Source organism: Tachyglossus aculeatus, chromosome 2 (genome assembly GCF_015852505.1).
Source record: "Tachyglossus aculeatus isolate mTacAcu1 chromosome 2, mTacAcu1.pri, whole genome shotgun sequence".
NCBI classification, from domain to species: Eukaryota; Metazoa; Chordata; class Mammalia; order Monotremata; family Tachyglossidae; genus Tachyglossus; species Tachyglossus aculeatus.
The window spans coordinates 15037494-15061429 of record NC_052067.1 but is presented as its reverse complement, the minus strand read 5'-3'; the positions used below and the strand labels follow the sequence as shown (position 1 = coordinate 15061429).

General features: G+C 45.5%; 3 protein-coding genes across 7 annotated transcripts in view; 1 reads left to right on the top strand and 2 right to left on the bottom strand.

The window, feature by feature from the left end:
* The window catches only part of FAM221A (family with sequence similarity 221 member A), a 23396-nt gene extending 17193 nt beyond the window's left edge, over positions 1-6203 (bottom strand). The window contains exon 1 of one of the 2 annotated variants that reach the window (XM_038766403.1): positions 6101-6203. Coding sequence is in view for 1 of the 2 variants with exons in the window: in XM_038766399.1 (XP_038622327.1) it covers positions 5981-6045 (65 nt within the window). In the remaining variant the exon portion in view is untranslated. The other variant, XM_038766399.1, reaches the window with a different exon arrangement.
* LOC119940949 (translation initiation factor IF-2-like) lies at positions 6112-23936 on the top strand. The gene is made up of 2 exons (XM_038761362.1): positions 6112-7054; positions 23734-23936. The coding sequence occupies exon 1, from the start codon at positions 6112-6114 to the stop codon at positions 6967-6969; it is 858 nt and encodes a 285-aa protein (XP_038617290.1). The 3' UTR covers positions 6970-7054; positions 23734-23936.
* The window catches only part of CCDC126 (coiled-coil domain containing 126), a 28911-nt gene continuing 26211 nt past the window's right edge, over positions 21237-23936 (bottom strand). For all 4 annotated transcript variants that reach the window (XM_038766404.1, XM_038766407.1, XM_038766406.1 and 1 more), the window contains one exon: positions 21237-23056. In XM_038766404.1, coding sequence (XP_038622332.1) covers positions 22872-23056 — 185 coding nt within the window. In that variant the 3' untranslated portion in view covers positions 21237-22871. The remainder of the gene's footprint in view (positions 23057-23936) is intronic.

Here is a 23936-nt window from a genome sequence, read left to right as displayed (position 1 = left end):
AAAAGAGAAGAGTAGAGCAGCTGAAAACTGGAGGCATAAAAAAGCAATAAGACAGAAAGATGACCACAGAGGTCCCAAAAGGAAGAGCTGAAAAGCAATTAAAAATACATACGAGATGGCCACAGAAAAAAAAAAAAACGGGGGATTACAGTAACAAGAGAAATGCAAAGGGGAATATCAAATGATACAGTGAAAATAAAAAGAGGCACTGATACAAGGGATGGCAAGTATAATGGGAGAGGAGTGCAGGGACAGAAAGAGGGACAAATAAGTACAAAAATTCATTCATTCATTCAATCGTATTTATTGAGCACTTACTGTGTGCAGAGCACTGTACTGAGCACTTGGAAAATACAATTTGGCAACAGATAGAGAAAATCCCTACCCAACAACGGGCTCACACTCTAGAAGGGGAGAGACAACAAAACAAGTAGACAAGCATCAATATGAATAAATATAATTATATATATATACGTAATTAATAAAATAGAATAATAATGGCTCAGTGGAAACAGCACGGGCTTTGGAGTCAGAGGTCATGGGTTCAAACCCCGGCTCTGTCAACTGTCAGCTGTGTGACTTTGGGCAAGTCACTTCACTTCTCTGTGCCTCAGTTACCTCATCTGTGAAATAGGGATTAAGACTGTGAGCCCCCTGTGGGACAACCTGATCACCCTGTAACCTCCCCAGCGCTTAGAACAGTGCTTTGCACATAGTAAGTGCTTAAGAAGTGCCATTATTATTATTATTACACAATTTCTGTGGGGCGGTGGTAGAGCAGAAGGAGGGAGTAGGGGCGATGGGGAGGGGAGGAGGAGCAGAGGAAAAGGGGGGCTCAGTCTGGGAAGGCCTCCTGGGGGAGGTGAGCCTTCAGGAGGGCTTTGAAGGGGGGAAGCGCGGTAGTTTGGGGGGTGTCAGGAGGGAAGGCATTCCAGGCCAGATGTAGGACGTGGGCCAGGGGTCGACGGCAGGACAGGCAAGAACGAGGCCCAGTGAGGAGGTTAGCGGCGGCTGAGGAGCGGAGGGTGCGGGCTGGGCTGGAGAAGGACAGAAGGGAGGTGAGGTAGGAGGGGGTGAGGTGATGGAGAGCTTTGAAGCCAATAGTGAGGAGTTTTTACATGATATGAAGGTTGACGGGCAACCACTGGAGATTTTTGAGGAGGGGGGTGACATGCCCAGAGTGTTTCTGTAGAAAAATAATCTGGGCAGCAGAGTGAAACACAGACTGAAGTGGGGAGAGACATGAGGGTGGGAGATCAGGAACGAGGCTGATGCAGTAATCCAGTCAGGATAGGATGAGTGATCCTATTAACAAGGTAGCGGTTCAATGGGAAAATATAATTCAGGAACATACGAGAAAGACCGGACAGGGACAAAAGGAGAATGATGAGGGTTACAGGCTTATGAGCCCATGTGGGACAGGGACGCTTTCCTAACTGATCCATCCTGAATCAATTAACACATTTATAGCGTATATTACGCATTTTCTAGGAAAGGGGAAAAAGAATATACAGTAGAACTTAGCATAACTAACTGTTAGTATAACTAACTGTACTAAGTGCTTAGTACAGTGCTCTGCACACAGTAAGCGCTCAATAAATACGATTGACGATGATAACTTGTATCTTATTCAGGGAGGAACTGGGCATTTACATCATTAAGTACATCTTTTCAAATATATTCACAGCAAGATAAAAGTTTTAAAATCACTGGTTCATATGCAAAATTGGAATACAATGCTAATAAACCCATAATAACCACTTTCAATATGTCACATGAGGTTTAAGAAGAAACATAGTTTAGAAGTTAGTTATGGTACTCATTAGGCTCTTGACTGTGCTAAGCACTCGAACAGATACAAGGTAACCAGATAAGACAGCACCATCCTGCAAAGTACCCACAATCTAACAGGTTGGAAGAGGGGGTATTTTATCCCATTTTCTGATGGAGAAAATGAGGCTCTGAGAGACTAAGACACACCCAAGGACACCCCTAGCAGATCAGTGGCAGAGCTGGGATTAGAGAATGGATCTCCAGACTTTCAGTCCAATGCTCTTTCTAAAAAAATACATATGAAAACAGCACAGAAAGGCACCATATCTCTGAATAAAAATCACAGTGGAGGGCAAAAGATTCGAGAATTGGTTAAAGAATTTGGGTAATTTTAATTTTTTATGTAACTTTCACATTTCCCACTTTTCCTCCAAATAAAGTTGCCATATCTCTTGGGTCCTTTGCCTTCTAAACCAAAAATCCTGGGGGAGACCAGAATAATTGAGAAACTGTTATTTTTCTGAATTGCTTCTCTGGCTTTTTTAATGAGTAGAGGGCAATAAAAACTGAAACTTTTTATCACAGCTACTTTTGAATTTATATTTTACCATGTCACTCCTTCCTTTGGGACATGCAGAGCATAACTGTGACCTTCCAAATGACCGATGGAAACAATCACAGCAAGAACCCAAGTGGGACAATTAGTTCGTGAAAACTTCGACGTATTGGAAATGAAGGCTATAAACTATCAGAGACCCTAGTCCTTTCTCTCAGCTCTGTTCTCCCGTAACACTGCGCAAGAACCTGAAAATATAAACTAAGGTATTTAAATAGAAATGAGTGATGTTATCTCCTCCCATTCTATTCGATGACAAAATTTTAAAATGCAAAGCTGCTCTAAGGAAACTGCGGTTGAAACCTGCATTGAAGACTTCCCTTATTCCACAGCTATCTGGCAAAACCATACATTTCTGTGGTACTTTGATTGCCCCAAATTATCTTCTGATCCATGAGAATCCTAGCACAAGGTTTTTTTGGGGATATACTAAAACCACTTTTGTATTTTGAGCAATAAAACTCTATGGTTACACTACCAGAACGACCGCAGATGGAGGTGGGGCATCTGGGAGCGATATGTCCATGGAGTCGCTATGGGTCGACAGCATAAGACAAGACAAGAACACCTCATTGAGAAATAATAGCAGGAACAGTGAGGTTCAAGCAAATGAGGCAATAGCTAATAGCTTAGAGTTTAAATTCTGACTCCAAAATTGACAAATATTTGACTTTGAAAGTCAGTTGCCCAATCTGGGACTCCACTTCATCTACATAACGAATGCATTTTGCATTTTACAGGCATTTTAAACAGATTAATGAAATTCATCTTAAAAGTACTTTGTGTTTCATAGCATTATTAATCCCACTTTTATTTTTAACCACACAGTGGCCAAACCACAACAGTTCTCAGCATAATACAGAAGCAGCGTGGAAGCAGAAGCGGTGGAAAGCAACGGGGCTTGGTGGAAACAGCATGGGCATGAGGTCAGAGGACATGGGTTCTAATAATAATAATAATGGTATTTGTTAAGTGCTTACTATGTGCAAAGCACTGTTCTAAACGCTGGGGGGATACAAGGTGATCAGGTTGTCCCACGTGGGGCTCACAATCTTAATCCCCATTTTACAGATGAGGTACCTGAGGCACAGAGAAGTGAACTGACTTGCCCAAAGTCACACAGCTGACAATTGGCGGAGCTGGGATTTGAACCCATGACCTCTGACTCCAAAGCCCGGGCTCTTTCCACTGAGCCACGCTGCTTCTCTAGAGAAGAGAAGAGAAGCTGCGAAGAAGCAGCGTGGCTCAGTGGAAAGAGCCCGGGCTTTGGAATCTGAGGTCATGGGTTCAAATCCCTACTCCGTCAATTGTCAGCTGTGTGACTTTGGGCAAGTCACTTCACTTCTCTGGGCCTAAATGACCTCACCTCTAAAATGGGGATTGAGACTGTGAGCCCCACAAGGAACAACCTGATCACCTTGTATCCCCCTCCAGCGCTTAGAAGAGTGCTTCGCATAGTAAGCGCTTAACAAATGCCATTATTATTATTATTATTATTAAACGCTCAATAACTACGATTGAATGAATGACTGACTCACTGAATGACTGAATGAATGACTCCCAAGCCCAGGCTTTGGCCACTAAGCCACACTGCTTCTCCAAAGACACATAGTAGGTGCCTAACATATACCGTTATTATTATATTATTATTATTCTCTGTGCCTCAGTTACCTCATCTGTAAAATGGGGATTGAGACTGTGAGCCCCAGGTGGGACAGGGTCTGTGTCCAACAAGCGCTCAATAAATACGATTGATTGATTGATTAGCTTGTATCCACCCCAGCGCTTAGTAGAGTGCCTGGCACGTAGTAAGCTCTCAACAAATACCAGTCATTATTATTATTCTCTGTGTCTCAGTTACCTCATCTGTAAAATGGGGATTGAGACTGTGAGCCCCAGGTGGGACAGGGTCTGTGTCCAACCCGATTAGCTTGTATCCACCCCAGCGCTTAGTAGAGTGCCTGGCACGTAGTAAACTCTTAACAAATACCAGTTTATCATTATTATTATTCTCTGGGCCTCAGTTACCTCATCTGCAAAATGGGGACTGAGACTGAGAGCCCCGGGTGGGACAGGGACTGTGTCCAACCCGATCAGCTTGCATCCACCCCAGCGCTTAATACAGTGCCTAGCATGTAGTAAGCTCTTAAATACCAGTTTATTATTATTCTCTGGGCCTCAGTTACCTCATCTGCAAAACGGGGACTGAGACTGTGAGCCCCGGGTGGGACAGGGACTGTGTCCACCCCGATTAGGTTGTATCCACCCCAGCGCTTAGTACAGTGCCTGGCACACAGTAAGCTCTTAATACCAGTTTATTCTTCTTCTTCTCTATGCCTCAGTTACCTCATCTGTAAAATGGGGACTGAGACTGTGAGCCCCAGGTGGGACAGGGACTGTGTCCAACCCGATCAGCTTGCATCCACCCCAACGCTTAATACAGTGCCTGGCACGTAGTAAGCTCTTAACAAATACCAGTTTATTATTATTATTATTCTCTGGGTCTCAGTTACCCCACCTGCAAAATGGGGACTGAGACTGTGAGACCCAGGTGGGGCAGGGACTGTGTCCAACCTGATTACCTTGTATCCACCCCAGCGCTTAATACAGTGCCTGGCACATAGTAAGCTCTTAATACCAGTTTATTCTTCTTCTTCTCTGTGCCTCAGTTACCTCATCTGTAAAATGGGGATAGGGACTGTGTCCAACCCGATTAGCTTGTACCCACCCCAGCGCTTAATACAGTGCCTGGCACATAGTAAGCTCTTAAATACCAGTTTATTATTCTTCTTCTTCTCTGGGCCTCAGTTACCTCATCTGTAAAATGGGGATTGAGACTGTGAGCCCCGGGTGGGACAGCGACTGTGACCAACCCGGTCAGCTTGTATCCACCCCAGCGCTTAATACAGTGCCTGGCACGTAGTAAGCTCTTAATACCAGTTTCTTCTTCTTCTTCTCTGTGCCTCAGTTACCTCATCTGCAAAATGGGGACTGAGACTGTGAGCCCCGGGTGGGACAGGGACCGTGTCCAACCCGATTAGCTTGTATCCACCCCAGCGCTTAATACAGTGCCTGGCACATAGTAAGCTCTTAATACCAGTTTATTATTATTATTATTCTCTGTGCCTCAGTTACCTCATCTGTAAAATGGGGATTGAGACTGTGAGCCCCAGGTGGGACAGGGACTGTGTCCAACCCGATTAGTTTGTACAGTGCCTGGCACGTAGTAAACTCTTAACAAATGCCAGTTTATTCTTCTTCTTCTCTGTGCCTCAGTTACCTCATCTGTAAAATGGGGATTGAGACTGTGAGCCCCGGGTGGGGCAGGGACTGGGTCCAACCCGGTTAGCTTGTACAGTAAACTCTGAACAAATGCCAGTTTCTTCTTCTTCTCCTCTGTGCCTCAGTTACCTCATCTGTAAAATGGGGATTGAGACCGTGAGCCCCGGGTGGGGCAGGGGTACAGCCACCACAGAGATACCACAGTGGTTCTTGATGAGGTGACTGATTGATTGATCATCAAATACGATTGATGATGATGAGGAGGATGAGGAGTGTTAAGGGGGGAAGGAGGAGGAGGAGGAGGAGGACCTGCGGTACTCCAGGTACTCGTCGACGGCCGCCGCGGGCTGAGGGGACACGGTGAGGCGCTCCATGGCGACGGCGATGGCGGGGCCGGCGACAAACGCTGCGCTCAGCACGCTCCCTCACCACAAATCGCCATGGCGCCCACGACGACGACCCTCGCCACAACCGTCGCCAGGCGGCCCGGGGCGCATGCGCGCGGGAGCGCGCCCCCCCCGAGCAGGCGGCGGCCCTCACCACAACCGTCTCCAGGTGGGCCGGGGCGCATGCGCGCGAGAGCGCCCTCCCTCTTCAGCCGGCGGCGGCCCTCGCTACAACCGTTGCCAGGTGGGCCGGGGCGCGTGCGCGCGGGGCGCCCTCCCTCGGCCGGCCGGCCGGCCGTTGACTCTGAGCCGGCGGCGGCCCTCGCCACAACCATCGCCAGGTGGGCCGGGGCGCATGCGCGCGAGGCGGCCCTCAGCACAACCGTCGCCAGGTGGGCCGCGGCGCATGCGCGCGGGAGCGCCCTCCCTCTGAGCCGGCGGCGGCCCTCACTACAACCGTCGCCGGGTGGGCCGGGGCGCATGCGCGCGGGGCGCCCTCCCTCGGCCGGCCGGCCGGCCGTTGACTCTGAGCCGGCGGCGGCCCTCACTACAACCATCGCCAGGTGGGCCGGGGCGCATGCGCGCCCTCCCTCTGAGCCGGCGGTGACCCTCACTACGACCGTCGCCAGGTGGGCCGGGGCGCATGCGCGCGAGAGCGCCCTTCCTCTGAGCCGGCGGCGGCCCTCACTACAACCGTCGCCAGGTGGGCCGGGGCGCATGCGCGCGAGGGCGCCCTCCCTCGGCCGGCCGGTCGTTGACTCTGAGCCGGCAGCGGCCCTCACTACAACCGTCGCCAGGTGGGCCGGGGCGCATGCGCGCGAGAGCGCCCACCCTCTGAGCCGGCGGCGGCCCTCAGTACAACCGCCGCCCGGTGGGCAGGGGCGCATGCGCGCGAGAGCGCCCATCCTCTGAGCCGGCGGCGGCCCGCACCACAACCGGCGCATGCGCGAGAGCGCCCTCCCTCTGAGCCGGCGGCGGCCCTCACAACCGTCGCCAGGTGAGCCGAAGCGCATGCGCGCGAGAGCGCCCTCCCTCTTAGCCGGCGGCGGCCCTCACTACAACCGTCGCCAGGTGGGCCGGGGCGCATGCGCGCGAGAGCGCCCTCCCTCTTCAGCCGGCGGCGGCCCTCACTACAACCGTCGCCCGGTGGGCCGGGGCGCATGCGCGCGGGAGCGCCCTCCCTCTGAGCCGGCGGCGGCCCTCACTACAACCGTCGCCAGGTGGGCCGGGGCGCATGCGCGCGAGAGCGCCCTCCCTCCGCCGGCCGGTCGTTGACTCTGAGCCGGCGGCAGCCCTCAGCACAACCGTCGCCCGGTGGGCCGGGGCGCATGCGCGCGAGAGCGCCCACCCTCTTAGCCGGCGGCGGCCCTCACTACAACCGGCGCATGCGCGAGAGTGCCCGCCCTCTGAGCCGGCGGCGGCCCTCACTACAACCACCGTCGCCAGGTGGGCCGGGGCGCATGCGCGCGAGAACGCCCACCCTCTGAGCCGGCGGCGGCCCCCACTACAACCGGCGCGTGCGCGAGAGCGCCCTCCCTCTGAGCCGGAGGAGGCCCTCACTACAACCACCGTCGCCAGGTGGGCCGGGGCGCATGCGCGCGAGAGCGCCCTCCCTCTGAGCCGGCGGCCGCCCTCACTACAACCACCGTCGCCAGGTGGGCCGGGGCGCATGCGCGCGGGAGCGCCCTCCCTCTTCAGCCGGCGGCGGCCCTCACCACAACCGTCGCCAGGTGGGCCGGGGCGCATGCGCGCGAGAGCGCCCTCCCTCTTAGCCGGCGGCGGCCCTCACTACAACCGTCGCCAGGTGGGCCGCGGCGCATGCGCGTAGGAGCGCCCTCCCTCTGAGCCGGCGGCAGCCCTCACTACAACCGTCGCCAGGTGGGCCGGGGCGCATGCGCGCGAGAGCGCCCTCCCTCTAAGCCGGCGGCGGCCCTCACTACAACCGCCGCCAGGTGGGCCGGGGCGCATGCGCGCAAGAGCGCCCTCCCTCTTAGCTGGCGGCGGCCCTCATTACAACCGTCGCCAGGTGGGCCGGGGCGCATGCGCGCGGGGCGCCCTCCCTCGGCCGGCCGGCCGTTTATTCATTCATTCATTCATTCATTCATTCATGCAATCAATCGTATTTATTGAGCGCTTACTGTGTGCAGAGCACTGTACTAAGCGCTTGGGAAGTACAAGTTGGCAACATACAGAGACGGTCCCTACCCAACAGCGGCATCACAGTCTAGAAGGGGGAGACAGACAACAAAACAAAACATATTAACAAACTAAAATAGAATAAATATGTACAAGTAAAATAATTAGTATAATAAATACGTACAATCCATTCATTCAATTCATTCAATCGTATTTATTGAGCGCTTACTGTGTGCAGAGCACTGTACTAAGCGCTTGGGAAGTCCAAGTCAGCAACATACAGAGACGGTCCCTACCTAACAGCGGGCTCACAGTCTAGAAGGGGGAGACAGACAACAAAACAAAACATATTAACAAAATAAAGTAAATAGAATAAACATTGACTCTGAGCCAGCGTCGGCTTTCATTCTATTTGTTGATTGTCTATTTGCTTAATTCTCTTTAATTCTATTTGTCCTGGCGACTTTGACACCTGTCTACATGTTTTGTTTTGTTGTCTGCCCCTTCTAGATTGTGAGCCCGTTGTTGGGTAGGGACCGTCTCTAGATGTTGCCGACTTGTAATAATAATAATAATAATAATGGCACTTATTAAGCACTTACCATATGCAAATTGCTGTTCTAAGCTCCAGGGAGGTTACAAGGTGATCAGGTTGTCCCACAGGGGGCTCACAGTGTTAATCCCCATTGTACAGATGAGGGAACTGAGGCCTAGAGAAGCTAAGTGACTTGCCCAAAATCACACAGCTGACAATGTCTAAGACTGAACTCCTTATCTTCCTTCCCAAACCCTGCCCTCTCCCTGACTTTCCCATCACTGTAGACGGCACTACCATCCTTCCCGTCTCACAAGCCCGCAACCTTGGTGTCATCCTAGACTCTGCCCTCTCGTTCACCATGCTGCTTTTCTACAGAAAACCCACGTTACCATCTCTGCCCACATGGATCTTACAGTCTAATGGAGAAACAAAGCGGCGCCCCTTTCAATCAGAAGCATTTTTCTTCTCAAAATCCGACTTCCACCAGTAACAATAATAACAATAATAATGGTATTTGGTATTTCGGTATTTGTTAAGCACTTACTATGTGCCAGGCACTGTGCTAAGTAAGCACTCAATAGATATGATTGAACGAATGAGTGAAAGTTGGGGTAGACACAAGCAAATCAGGTTGGACAGAGTCCCTTGTCCCACATGGGGCTCACAGGCTCAATCCCCATTTCACAAATGATGTAACTGAGGCCCAGTGAAGTGAATCTATTCTATTCTATTTATTTTATTTTGTTAGTATGTTTGGTTTTGTTCTCTGTCTCCCCCTTTTAGACTGTGAGCCCACTGGTGGGTAGGGACTGTCTCTATATGTTGCCAACTTGGACTTCCCAAGCGCTTAGTACAGTGCTCTGCACACAGCAAGCGCTCAATAAATACAATTGATTGATTGATTGATTGATTGAAGTGACTTGCCCGAGGTCACATAGCAGACAAGTGATGGAGCCCTCTTCACACTCTACAATTATACAGTATTCCCTATCAATCTATTCATTGATTTCCTATTGGGTACAGACCACGGTACTAAGAACATGGGAGAGTACAAAAAAGTTAGAAGACAACTTCCTCAAGAAGTTTCCAATCTAGCGCTCTACAGTCTTTCCCTGAATTCATCCATCTCATATTTTCCCTATAAAAATATCCCAATTCTCGCACTCCTCCTACTTCAAACCTAATGAGTTTGATAGTTATTGTAGTATTTGTGAAGTGCTTACTATATGCCAAGCACTTAAACAAGATAATCAGATCCAACACAGTCCTGACCCACATTTAGTCACCAAGTAGGAGGGAGAACGAGTATTGACTCCCCATTTTAAAAATGAGGAAACTGAGGCACAACCCCAGGTGATAGAGCTGGGATTAGAACCCATTTTCCCTGACTCCCGAGCCCATGCTCTTTCCATTATGCCATATCATTATACCATTATATCATTATCCATTATACCATATACCAGTATACCATTATACCACACCATATTATACCATTATCCCCTTCCTTCCTCTCCCCCTCGTCCCCCTCTCCACCGCTCCATCTTACCTCCTTCCCTTCCCCACAGCACCTGTATATATGTATATATGTTTGTACATATTTGTTACTCTATTTATTAATTTATTTTGCTTGTACCTATCTATTCTATTTATTTTATTTTGTTAGTATGTTTGGTTTTGTTCTCTGTCTCCCCCTTTTCGACTGTGAGCCCACTGTTGGGTAGGGACCGTCTCTATATGTTGCCAACTTGGACTTCCCAAGCGCTTAGTCCAGTGCTCTGCACACAGTAAGCGCTCAATAAATACGACTGATGATGATACTGTTTTGTCACGTGCGCATCCGTGCATTGGAGTAAAAGTCCAGGTACATTTTAAAGATAGTTTAGTTCTCGTGTTCTTCTGTACTCTAAGGAAGAACTCTGCGAAGGCCAAATTCATGGGTCAAACAAAGTCACAGTGAGGATAAGGTGGCCAATCACCCAGTTTCATACTAGACAGCCTCGTTTTCTTCGGGCCTATCCACTGTCTGGTTAAAATATCAGAAATTTCTATGTACCTTTTTTTAAAAATTTTCTTTTCCAACCTAGAAGGTCCCTGTTTGGGGCTAAGCTCCGGGTCCAAGGAAACAGAATAGGAGAGATGAATCTGGAGATTCCCACACCTGCCGGCCCAATCCGTTCCAGCCATTTTCCAAAAAGGGAAAGTCGGATTCATTGCAGTGACTTATCACCAAATCTGGGGATTTAACACAGGCCGAAGGAGGTCGAAGGGGTCAGAGTAAATCAGCACAGGCTGGAAATTGGTTCCAGTGAAAGCAGAAAGAAGTAACGTGGCCTAATGGAAACAGCACGGGCCGCCTGGGAACCAGAGGGCCTGGGTTCGAATTCCAGCTCCGCCGCGTATCTGCTGTATGACCTTGGACAAATCACCTCACTTCTCTCTGCCTCAGGTTCCTCATCTGTAAAATGAGAAGCACCATTCTATTTATTTTATTTTGTTAGTATGTTTGGTTTTGTTGTCTGTCTCCCCCTTTTAGACTGTGAGCCCACTGTTGGGTAGGGACTGTCTCTATATGTTGCCAATTTGGACTTCCCAAGCGCTTAGTACAGTGCTCTGCACATAGTAAGCGCTCAATAAATACGATTGATTGATTGACTGATTGAGTAGAGCATGAGCCTGGGAGCCAGCAGGACCTGAGTTCTAATCCCGGCTCCACCATGGGTCTGCTGTGTGACCTTGGGCAAGTCACTCCTCTTCTCTGTGCCTCAGTTACCTCAACTGTAAAATGGGGATTGAGACTGTGGGCTCCATGTAGGACAGGGACTGTGTCCAGCCCAATTTTCTTGAACCCACCCTGGGGCTTAGTATAGTGCCTGGCACATGGTAAGTGCTTAACAAATACCACGATTTTTACTATTGTTATTATTATTATTATGAGGATTAAGACTGTGAGCCCCATGTGGGACAGGGACTGTGCCCAACCTAATTTTCTTGTATCTACCCCATAGCTTAGTACAGTGCCTGGCACACAGTAATAATAATAATAATAATAATAATAATGGCATTTATTAAGCACTTACTATGTGCAAAGCACTGTTCTAAGCGCTGGGGTGGTTACAAGGTGATCAGGTTCATTCAGTCATATTTGAATCGTATTTGGTTGTCCCAAGGGGGCACACAGTCTTAATCCCCATTTTCAGATGAGGTAACTGAGGCCCAGAGAAGTGAAGTGACTTGCCCAAAGTCACACAGCTGACAAGTGGCGGAGCCGGAATTTGAACCCATGACTTCTGACTCCAAAGCCCGTGCTCTTTCCATTGAGCCACGCTGCTTCTAAGCGCTTAACAAATACCATTTTTTTTAAATAAGCAAGAGTCCTGGAATATTACTAGTAGTAGTAGTAGTAGTAATAATATACTTGTCGTAGTAGTAGTAGTATTATCATCAATCATCATCAATCATATTTATTGAGCGCTTCCTGTGTGCAGAGCACTGTACTAAGCGTTTGGGAAGTACAAGTTGGCAACACATAGAGACAGTCCCTACCCAACAGTGGGCTCACAGTCTAAAAGACTAATCACCTCCTTACTCTTTCATTTTGATCCCCATTCTGCCCCCAACAAGCACTAGCCTTCACCGTGATTATTACTAGGTGACTTGTACTTCCCAAGCGCTTAGTACAGTGCTCTGCACCCAGTAAGCTCTCAATAAATACGACTGAATGAAAAAGAGCCCCATCACGGTCAGGAAGAGAGGTCTGTGCATTCTGGACCGAGGGTGAAATCAATCAATCACCTCCTCCAGGAGGCCTTCCCAGACTGAGCCCCTTCCTTCCTCTCCCCCTCGTCCCCCTCTCCATCCCCCCCATCTTACCTCCTTCCCTTCCCCACAGCACCTGGATATATGTATAGATGTTTGTACATATTTATTACTCTATTTATTTCTCTTACTTGTACATATCTATTCTATTTATTTTACCTCCTTCCCTTCCCCACTGCACCTGTATATATGGCCTTCCCAGACTGAGCCCCTTCCTTCCTCTCCCCCTCGTCCCCCTCTCCATCCCCCCCATCTTACCTCCTTCCCTTCCCCACAGCACCTGTATATATGTATATATGTTTGTACATATTTATTACTCTATTTATTTTACTTGTACATATCTATTCTATTTATTTTATTTTGGTAGTCTGTTTGGTTTTGTTCTCTGTCTCCCCGTTTTAGACTGTGAGCCCACTGTTGGGTAGGGACTGTCTCTATGTGTTGCCAATTTGTACTTCCCAAGCGCTTAGTACAGTGCTCTGCACATAGTAACCGCTCAATAAATACGATTGATGATGATGATGATGATTTATTGAGCACTTACTATGCGCAGAGCACTGTACTGAGCATTCAGGAGAGCACAATGCGGAGACCAGAAAATACCATGACTCTAACATTGTCTTTATTTCAATGTCTCATCCTGTTCCCACGGAAAGCTGTCGGAAGAGGATGCGAAGTTGTCCCAATCTTGAGAGCCATTACAGAAGCCCAGTTGCTCTGTCAGAGTGGAGAGTGGTCAAAGCCAGACTGCTACCCCAGAATTAAAATCCAGCAATCCTTCAAGGTTAATGTGTCTACGAACTCCGTTACACTGTACTCTCCCCAGTACAATATACTCTGCACACAGTAAGTGCTCAATAAATAAAAGTGATCGATTCGGCAACCCCCTGGACTTCCTTTGCCCTGGCCTTTTAACCCTTAACCAGGTTTAAAAAATGACAGCCATATTCCTTACTTTGCCTGCGTGTCAAAACTGATGCACGATGGAGATTAAGAAAAAAAAAATCTCTTCAAAAGCCCCAAGCCCTTTTTTCCAAAGAAAATTAGATCGAATGAACAGGGCGGAGTAAGATGGATATGAGATGAAAGGAATAAATCAAAAAAGGAGAATCAATCAATCAATCAATCAATCGTATTTATTGAGCGCTTACTATGTGCAGAGCACTGTACTAAGCGCTTGGGAAGTACAAATTGGCATCACATAGAGACAGTCCCTACCCAACAGTGGGCTCACAGTCTAAAAGGGGGAGACAGAGAACAGAACCAAACATACCAACAAAATAAAATAAGTAGGATAGAAATGTACAAGTAAAACAAATAAATAAATAAATAAATAAATAGAGTAATAAATATGTACAACCATATATACATATATACAGGTGCTGTGGGAGAAGACTTGCTCTAAAGTAAATTATCTTTTTATGCATGATGTTCTTCATTCTATTATGATCCTAAGGCACATATGCCTTCTTTTGATTGGCTAGTGACTGTAATTCTTTGAAATCCAGAATTGTCGTTAGGGGTTTTTTTAAACCTATCTTTTGGGGGCTTAATGGAATCCACACAGGATTTTGCAATTTGTGCCCCCGTTTACTTTCAGCACAATCCTTGCTTTAGATTTTGACTGCTATCCTTTGTTGTTCTAATTGTATCCCACCTGATCAGACTTCTGGAACAAAACTGAATTTGGAAATGTTCATTCTTTGCCACCTGCCTGCAGTGTGGCCTTGAAACAGTCACTTCACTTTTCTGGGCCTCAGTTATCTCATCTGTAAAATGGGAATGGGGACTGTGAGCCCCACATGGGACAGGGACTGTGCCCAACCCAATTTGCTCGTATGCACCCCAGCATTTAGTACAGTGCTTGGCATATAGTAAGCACTTAAATACCACAAACACACACACACAAGCATATTTATTGAGCACTTAATTTGTGCAGAGCACTGTACTAAGCGCTTGGGAGTACAATAAAACAGTAAACAGACACATTCCCTGCCGTGCTTACAGTCTAGAGGGGATGAGGCAGATATTAATATAAAAAAAAATTACAGATATGTACATAAGTGCTGTGGGGCTGGGAAGGGGGAAGAACAGAGGGAGCAAGTCAGGGTGACTCAGAAGGCAGTCGGAAAAGAGGAAAGGGGAGGCTTAGTCAGGGAAGGCCTCCTGGAGGAGACGTGCCTTCAATAAGATTTTGATGGAGGGGAGAATAACTGTCTGTCGGATTTGCGGGAGGACATTTTTAACGTTATTGGGGGATGGGGAGGAGGGAAGGGGAAGTGGCAACCCTGCCTCCAAATCCACGGCATAACCAAAATTTAGTCTGTAGACGTTAAATCCTAAAATGACCCATTTCTGAGAGCTCAGTGGGGAACGTTCATTCATTCATTCGTTCAGTGGCATTTATCGAGCGCTCACTGTGTGCAGAAACATGATTAGGGCTTTTAAGACCGAGGCTTCAGGGTGAGGGAGAGGGCCAGTGGTACGAGCACAATGGGGGGAGAAGGGAAAGGTAAGGAAGGGAGACAGAGATTCAGAGACATACAGAGACACAAAAAGATAGGGAGACGGGGGTTTGGTGCCGGAGGAAGAGAGAGGTGGAGACAATCGGAGAGGAAGGCAGACACACACTACCCCCACACGCATCTCTCCTCATCCACTAGTCTCCAATTCACTCCCTTTATACTTGGAAGACTACAAAAGAATTAACAGAGAAGTTCCCTATCCATGACGAGCTTGCAGTCTAGAGGCGGAGAGACATTAATATGAATAAAAAAGCAATTTATAATATATAATTTAAAGAACTCGAGCAAAACAAAAGTCTTAGCCCCAGCTGGGACTGAAGCCAGAGGTACCGCAAGCTGGGAGGTTTTCCCCAAGGCGAAGGTCAGGGATTGTTGGAGCGGAACACCCATGTCACCCTGAAATGGGGAGGAGTAGGGCTTCAAAACATAGTATGTAATCTCTAGAACTACTGTGTCTGAAAATCAATTCCAGCTGTTCTTCTATTCAGCTGATTATTCAGGAGGCTGAATTCCATCTAGGAGCAGGAGCCTGAAGTGAGGATGACAGTTTGCTTATAGGATGCTGTTACATAGAGGCCCTGCATTGTCTCTTTGAAAAAAAAATGGTATTTGTTAAGCACTTCTATGTGTCAAAACACTATTCAAGATGCTGGGGTAGATAATAATGATAATTGTGGTACTTGTTAAGCGCTTAGCTGTGTGCCAGACACTGTACTAAGCGCTGTGGTGGATGCAATCAAATCAGGTTGGACCCAGTCCCTGTCCCACATGGGGCTCACAGTCTCAATCCCCATTTTACATATGAGGTAACTGAGGCACAGAGAAGTGGAGTGATTTCGCCCAGGGTCACACAGCAGACAAGCGGCCGAGCGGAGATGAGAACCCATGACCTTCTGACTCCCAAGGCCATACTCTATCCACTACGCCATGCTGCTCATAAATTAATCAGATCGGATACAGTCCCTGTCCCACGTAGGGCTCACTGCCTAAGTAGAAGGGATTAGGATTTAATCCCCATTTTAGAGATGAGGAAACTGAAGCACTGAGAAGTGAAGTAACTTGCCCAAAGTCACACAGCAGGCAAGTGGTTAGAACCTAGGTCCTCTGATTCCCAGGCCTGCGCTTTTTCCTCTAAACTACACCGCTCCCAATATGATTATAGTGTGCAGTTTCCTTTCTGTGGTTCCCTCTTTGATCAGACTACAAATCTCTCCAACCCTGCTCTGCTGCATCATCATCATCATCATCAATCGTATTTATTGAGCGCTTACTATGTGCAGAGCACTGGACTAAGCGCTTGGGAAGTACAAATTGGCAACATATGGAGACAGTCCCTACCCAACAGTGGGCTCACAGTCTAAAAGGGGGAGACACAGAACAAAACCAAACATACTAACAAAATAAAATAAATAGAATAGATATGTACAAGTAAAATACATAAATAGAGTAATAAATTTGTACAAACATATATACATATATACAGGTGCTGTGGGGAAGGGAAGGAGCAGGGACCATGAGGTCTCCCCACCCCTATAAATTACCTCCGATGTTGGTTCCTGAGGCTGAGACCCTTCCACTCACACATCCCATCGTTAGCCAAAGTCATTCACCAAACGTATTTCCCCTCACGCTCACCCTTTGACAGACCCCAGATTTCTCCTTTGGCATTCACATCCTGCTGCTTGGAAAGGAGGAGGCAAAGGGAATCCCCCTCCGAGAAAAATCAATCAATCAATCGTATTTATTGAGCGCTTACTGTGTGCAGAGCACTGTACTACGCGCTTGGGAAGTACAAGTTGGCAACATATAGAGACAGTCCCTACCCAACAGCGGGCTCACAGTCTAAAAGGGGGAGACGGAACAAAAGCAAACATACTAACAAAATAAAATAAATAGAATAGATAGGTACAAGTAAAATAAATAGAATAGATAGGTACAAGTGAAATAAATAGAATAGATAGGTACAAGTAAAATAAATAGAATAGATAGGTACAAGTAAAATAAATAGAATAGATAGGTACAAGTAAAATAAATAGAATAGATAGGTACAAGTAAAATAAATAGAATAGATAGGTACAAGTAAAATAAATAGAATAGATAGGTACAAGTAAAATAAATAGAATAGATATGTACAAGTAAAATAAATAAATACCACCTTCAGCGTGGCTGATAAGCAGCGTGGCTTAGTGGATAGACCCCGGGCCTGCGAGTCAGAAAGACTTGGATTCTAATTCTGCCTCCGCCACATATCTTCTGTGTGACCTCGGGCAAGACACTTCACTTCTCTGTGCCTCGGTTACTTCCTTGGTAAAATGGGAATAAAAGTGTGACGGGGGACCTGATTAACTTCCATCTACGCTAACGTTTACTATAGTGCTGGGCACATAGTAAGCACTTAACAAGTACCATTATTAGCATTATTATTGTCATCATCACCCATCCACCACAATCCTTTTTGTCTTTTTTTTTTTTTAATGGTATTTATTAAGCGCTTACTGTGTAGACAAGCACTTTTCCAAACACCGGGGTAGATTCAAGATAATCATGTCAGATGCATACAAACTCAAACCTTGCGATTAACTCCCTAAAAGGCCCTCCATCTAATTAAGGGAAAGGAAGGGAATCCTGTGTTCGAATTCAACATAAATAAATACGCATGTAAAAGCTTTTTATCACCTTTGGGGGATTTGTACTTTGTCCAGAAGCGCCTGGCAAAAAAGCACAACCACCGTGGCATGCCAAAAGGTAGAACTTTAATGATCTCCTAACGGTGATGAAGTCATTCCTTTCTTTCAAGAGGTGTAGAAGAAGTTAGTGAATCCTAAGGCGACATAGAAAGGAAATCAATGAAAATGGAGTCTTTATAAATGGAAGTAACAAGCAAATCTTATGCGGAAATTGATGACCCTTAAATCATTTCAAGATATCCTAAATGATCCCAACTAGACACCTCACTGGCTACTGGGTATCTGATGATAGAATTTATTGAACCCTCAGAACCTTTTACAGATTAAGTAAAAGAGCGATTAAGACTGAATTTGAACAAGCCAGGATCCATCAGTATTTCCCACAAGGAGCTGCATACCCTAAAACATGAATTCACTACACAGTAATTTAGTGAGCTCTCTACAGCGTTGGAGCTTTATAAAACCTCCTGTATTAATTCTGATCGTGGCTCAGTGGAAACAGTCCGGGCTTGGGAGTCAGAGGTCACGGGTTCAAATCCCAGCTCTGCCGCTAGCCAGCTGAGTGACTTTGAGCAAGTCACTTAACTTCTCTGTGCCTCAGTTACCTCATCTGTAAAATATAAAGACTGTGAGCCCCATGTGGGACAACCTGATTACCTTGTATCCCCCCAATGCTTAGAACAGTGCTAGGCACATAGTAAACGCTTAACAAACACCACCATTATTATTATTATTGCATTTAATTTTGGGTTTTTATTAGAAGCCGGGTCTTGGCCTTCTAACCTAGCAGGTTAACAGGGCTGCCAAAAGCCCAACAGTTTAAGTGCCAATAAGTCATGAAATTATTTCTACACCTGGAAAAAGTGAGTGGATTCACAGATTTGGAATGAAATGCTGTATTTCCTTCCTGATCACAGTTTTCCTTGAAGACAGATCCCTGGCTCCTCTGTCATCCAGAATCTGGCCTTCACTTTTCATCTGGTAGTAGGGAATTTCGTATCTCTCTCTCTCCGGAAAGCACAGCTTTAACTTTCTTCTTTCTTCTAAGCAGCGTGGTTTAGTGGATAGAGCACAGGCCTGAGAGCCACAAGGTCATGGGTTCTAATCCCGGCTCCACCATCTGTCTGCTTTGTGACTCTGGGCAAGTCACTTCACTTCTCTGGGCCTCAGTTCCCTCATTTGTAAAATGAGGATTGAGACTGTGAGCCCCACACGGGACAGGGTCTGTGACCAACCCAATTCGCTTGCATCCACCCAGCACTTAGTACAGTGCCCGGCACATAGTAAATGCTTAACAAAACCATAGTTATTATTAGTGTTACTATTCTCAACATTAGCTTAGGACAAGGCAACTTCTATTTCATCCAAAACACATTCAGGGATTAAATGAAAGTGACAGATATTTGAAATCTCTTTAAACTTCATGATCATGTTAAACATTTGAATTTTAAAAGTAGAAGTCTAATGGAAAAAAACACTAGATTGAGAATCAAAGACTTTGGACCTCTTTCCAACCCATTGCATAGGACAAGAAGGGAACAGGCAGGAAGAGCATTAGAAGATTGGAGAGCTGGGGAGCGGAGATAGGTTTGCCTGAAACTTTGAAGAGCCTGAAGACTGCCTCCTGCTTAGCTCATCTTTTTTCACTTGATATTTTTGTTGAATTTAAACCCATTCTCCCGTTTTGATTATATTCTCATCACTCTATGTATCCTTCTCCCCATCAAAGTTGTGAGCCCTTGTGGATCAGAGATTGTGTCAGGGCACAGTCCTTGGCAACTCACAATAAAGGCTATTAATACATGGCTAACTGAAGCCACAGAGCAATGCATATAACATGATGAATGTGGACTGGTTTGGGCACCTGTCTGATGGAGAAGGCTACACCTAGGCTGTGCAACCCAACGACTAAGTAGGACAGATAAGTAGCTCAGTACAATACTCTGCTCAGTTAGCACTCTTTGATAAAGATCAAGTGTCAGGCTAATTAGAGCTTTCGTGTATGTGTGATGTGCACTGTATTTTAGGATGTATTCATTTTTGCATTGAGACTGGAGGGGAAACAGTCTGAATTCTCTAGAAGGCATTCCTGTTTAATGATAATCCTAAAGATGCCTATTAACATCTATGGATCTCTCGCAAATTATTTTATATCAGGATAGCTTTTCCATAAATTCTTAGATGACCGTGGGCTGTGGGTTGTTTGTGACATTTTGCCTGCAGGCAGAAAAACAGGCTGAGGGACCTAGTGGGGCATTTTTAGAGTCTGATCATTCTAGAACTCCAGCAGGCCATGGAGGGAAATATTTATTTCTGAGTTATATTGTTTCTCTACTGATATTTCAGAATCAATCAATCGTATTTATTGAGCACTTACTGTGTGCAGAGCACTGTACTAAGCACTTGGGAAGTACAAGTTGGCAACATATAGAGACAGTCCCTACCCAACGGTGGGCTCACAGTCTAGAAGGGGGAGACAGAGAACAAAACCAAACATATTAACAAAATAAAATAAATAGAATAGATATGTAGAAGTAAAATAAATAAATATCTTCCTTTAAGATCAGACATGGAAGTCAATTCTAAATAACTACTGAATATTTTCTTTACCAGGAAACAATCTGAATTACTGCTAGTTGTTTTTCCCCACAATAGATATTTTCAGTGAGTGTGAGAAACCTGTTATTCCAGTTTACAACTGGGGATACAATGCAAAAATCTTTTAGGTAACTAGTCTTTGGGGCTTACCACTTTTCTTTTGGGGGTTAGGAGTAATTTTATAGTCAGATGAACTTTCACTTTGATGGTAAGTGAAAGTTCAAGTGAAAGACTTGACTTGATGGACTGCAGGATGGAAATAAGGAAAAAGGAAAAAAAATAGAAAACCAGCACATTTTAATTCATTCAATTCAATCCGATTTATTGCACTCTTACTGTGTGCACAGCACTGTACCAAGCATTTGGGAGAGAAGAATAAACAGACACATTCCCTGCCCACAATGAGCTTACAATCTAGAGTGGGGGAGACAGACATTAAGATAAATACAAAAATTACAGATATGAACATAAGTGTTGTGGGGCTGGGAGAGGGGATGGACAAAGGGAGCAAGTCAGGGTGACGCAGAAGAGAGTGGAAGAAGAGGAAAGGTGAGCTGTCTAGTGGAAAGAGCATGCGCCTGGAAGCCAGAGGACCTGGAAGTTAATCCTAGTTCTGCCAACTGCTTGCTTTGTGACCTTGAGCAAGTCACTTCTCCGTGCCTCAGTTTCCTCAACTGTAAAACGGGGATTAAAAGACCTGTTCTCCCTCCTACTGAGACTATGAGCCCCATGCGGGATGCTGTCTGACCTAATTAACTTGTACCTATCCCAGCGCTCAGACTAGTGTCTGAACAAAGAACTCTAAAAGTAGCATTAAAAAATAGTTCAGCGGAACAAGTTAAAAAAAGACGAAGTTTAAGAAATTGGAAGCAGAAAGAGTTACAAGTACAAATAAAATATTTTATTTTGTCCCCCAAAAAACAAATATATTCACACCTATGTCACAGACATTATCTGAACAGTGTTCCAAGTTCTACTGAATCATATATGCTTTTCACTTTCTATATAAAGCTAAACTGAAGACCGAAGAGAAAAGAGTTTAGAAAGCCGTAAATCATGAAGCACCTACCTGACTGATGACCTATTTACTGGTATTATATCGAAGCATGTTAAATGATTACAACCCTCACACACATATACTTCATTCAATGAAACCTAAAACCAGACACCAATGAGCTTAATTTAAGCATTTGTCATAGAGAACAATTATGGCAGTTTTTATCGGCTATAAGTAACACTTAAGGCGATGTTATCTTGGCTATCGACTTGAATTTAGCGAGAATTAGAAGTAGTAGCAATAGTATTTACTAAGCGTTGACTTTTGCAAAGCACTGTACTAAGCACTGGGGAAAGAGTGCACAGATGGGAATTAGACACAGACCCAATCCCTCAAGGGGCTCACAAACTATGAATTAACACACATCTGATTTAAGCCAACACAACTGGCTTTTTGCTGCCTCAGTTCTCCTCATTCCAATGCAATATAAACAGGAACTTAATAATAATAATAACTGTGTTATATGTTAAGCGCTTATTGTGAGCTTAGCACTGTACTAAGCACTGGGGGTAGTTACAGGATAATTAAGTTGGACACAGTCCTGTCCCACATCTCTGTAGGAGACAGAACAAGAGAATGACAAAAACCAAATGTCATATATTGGTGGCACGGGCTGCCGAAGCATTATATATTAAAATAAGCGACACGCGGCATTCATCAATTTGAAAATTATGACCACTCCGTTTCTTATTTTCATTTTCTGATACAAAATTCTTATTTTTCTCACCATGTAATATTACAAAACTAAAGTTTTAAATTTATCGCTGATTATTTAACGGCTTCAATTTTTGGAACACATTTCTGGACAGTGATTACTACCTATTTTCATGATTATTCTTTTAAAATAAAGGTTTAAATATACAGTAATTTCCCTCATTATATTCTAAGTAGATAGTGCAAATAAAGACATTCTTTGGGTCATGATTTCTACATATTAACCTCAGCACGATAGCTCAGTCTACCGATTGCTTAGTAACAAAATATAATATTGTAAGTACACACGATTTTACAACAGCTTTAGTCTTAACATTTAGTTAGTTCTGTTTAAAACAGATCACAGAAATGATTGCACTACAAGAGAGTCTCCACTTGTCCAAACGATATGTTAGATTTAGATTTAAATAAATACGCTATTAATTCACGTCTCTCGGTGTTTTTGTTTCAGCTTTCACACACAAGCGAGTTACACAATAAACACCTACATCAACCACGGTGCCAGAATACCTCTTGGGGTATTGTACAGCACGGAACGGGCTTGCCTGAAAGCAAACAGTTACTATTTTTTGAATTCATATACAGAAATCAGGGTTTCATGACTCCAGCACGTTCCTTAGAAAATAGTGCACAAAGCTTCTACAGAAAACTATTACTCTGCTCTAGCCGGAGATTTGAAAAAGCTTTTCCTGGAGGAGGATGTAATCCACGGTAAAAGAGCAGCACAAGTTGATCTACTACTGCTATCTAATATTGCCAACTGCATTTATCCGTTTACTTGTTGTTACCGGCATCAAATTGCCACTGGTCCCGTTGGTAGTGTTGGTTGCTGAGCCGTTCACAATTATGTAGTCAATTTTGCTTTCCAGTTTCACGAGGCGCTGTAAAATATCATCCAAAAGGACTGCAATCGTTCTTTTCAGATCAGCTAGGAGACAAAAATCAACACATTAGAGAAGCAGCACGGTCTAGCGGATCGAGCGCAGGCCTGGGAAGAAGGACCTGGGTTCTAATTCTGCCCCTGCCGCTTGTCTGCTGTGTGACCTCGAGCAAGTCGCTTCATTTCTCTGAGCCTCAGTTACCTCCTCTGTAATACGGGGATTAAGACTGCGAGTCCCATGTGGGACCAGAACTGTGAACAGCCCAATTATCTTGTATCTACCCACCAGCGCATACTGTCTGGCACACAGTAAGTGCTTAATAAATACTATAATTATTATAAATCACACAAAGCAAATGGACATTACTAGAGCATTCACTATTACCTTTTTTTCATAAGCTTTTTGGAAATTGAAGCAAAAGTTTAAGGAGTTATTTGCTCTTCCGAAGAAAACATCCTACAGGGTGAAATGCACAGGGCAGGTGAATCAATTGGTTTGTTTGTTTAGGGCTTCCTTGGAGAATTTTACAAAATGTCGCAGATTTGTGAAGATATTACTTTTAAGCCACACTGCTCAAGCGCTTAGTACAGTGCTCTGCACACAGTAAGCGCGCAATAAATACGATTGATTGCTTGATTGATTTCTTACCTTCTAGCCCTACAGATGTTGAATCCTGTGGGAAAGCAGACTTTTATTATGCTAATTACCTCTGATTTCTTTTCAGCTTTCTCCCTACTGTAAACGTGATTTGGTGAAATTGGGGTACCTGAGGAAGTAAAACAAGCCAGCCAATTTGGATATCTGCAAAACGACGACTACTTCAGTGACCCCCGATTTAGAGTGCCCCACAGAATGTTATTCTTTCTCCATTTACTTGGCTGAACTTTTAATTAATTTATCTGAATAAACTGGGTGTTTTTTTCTGAA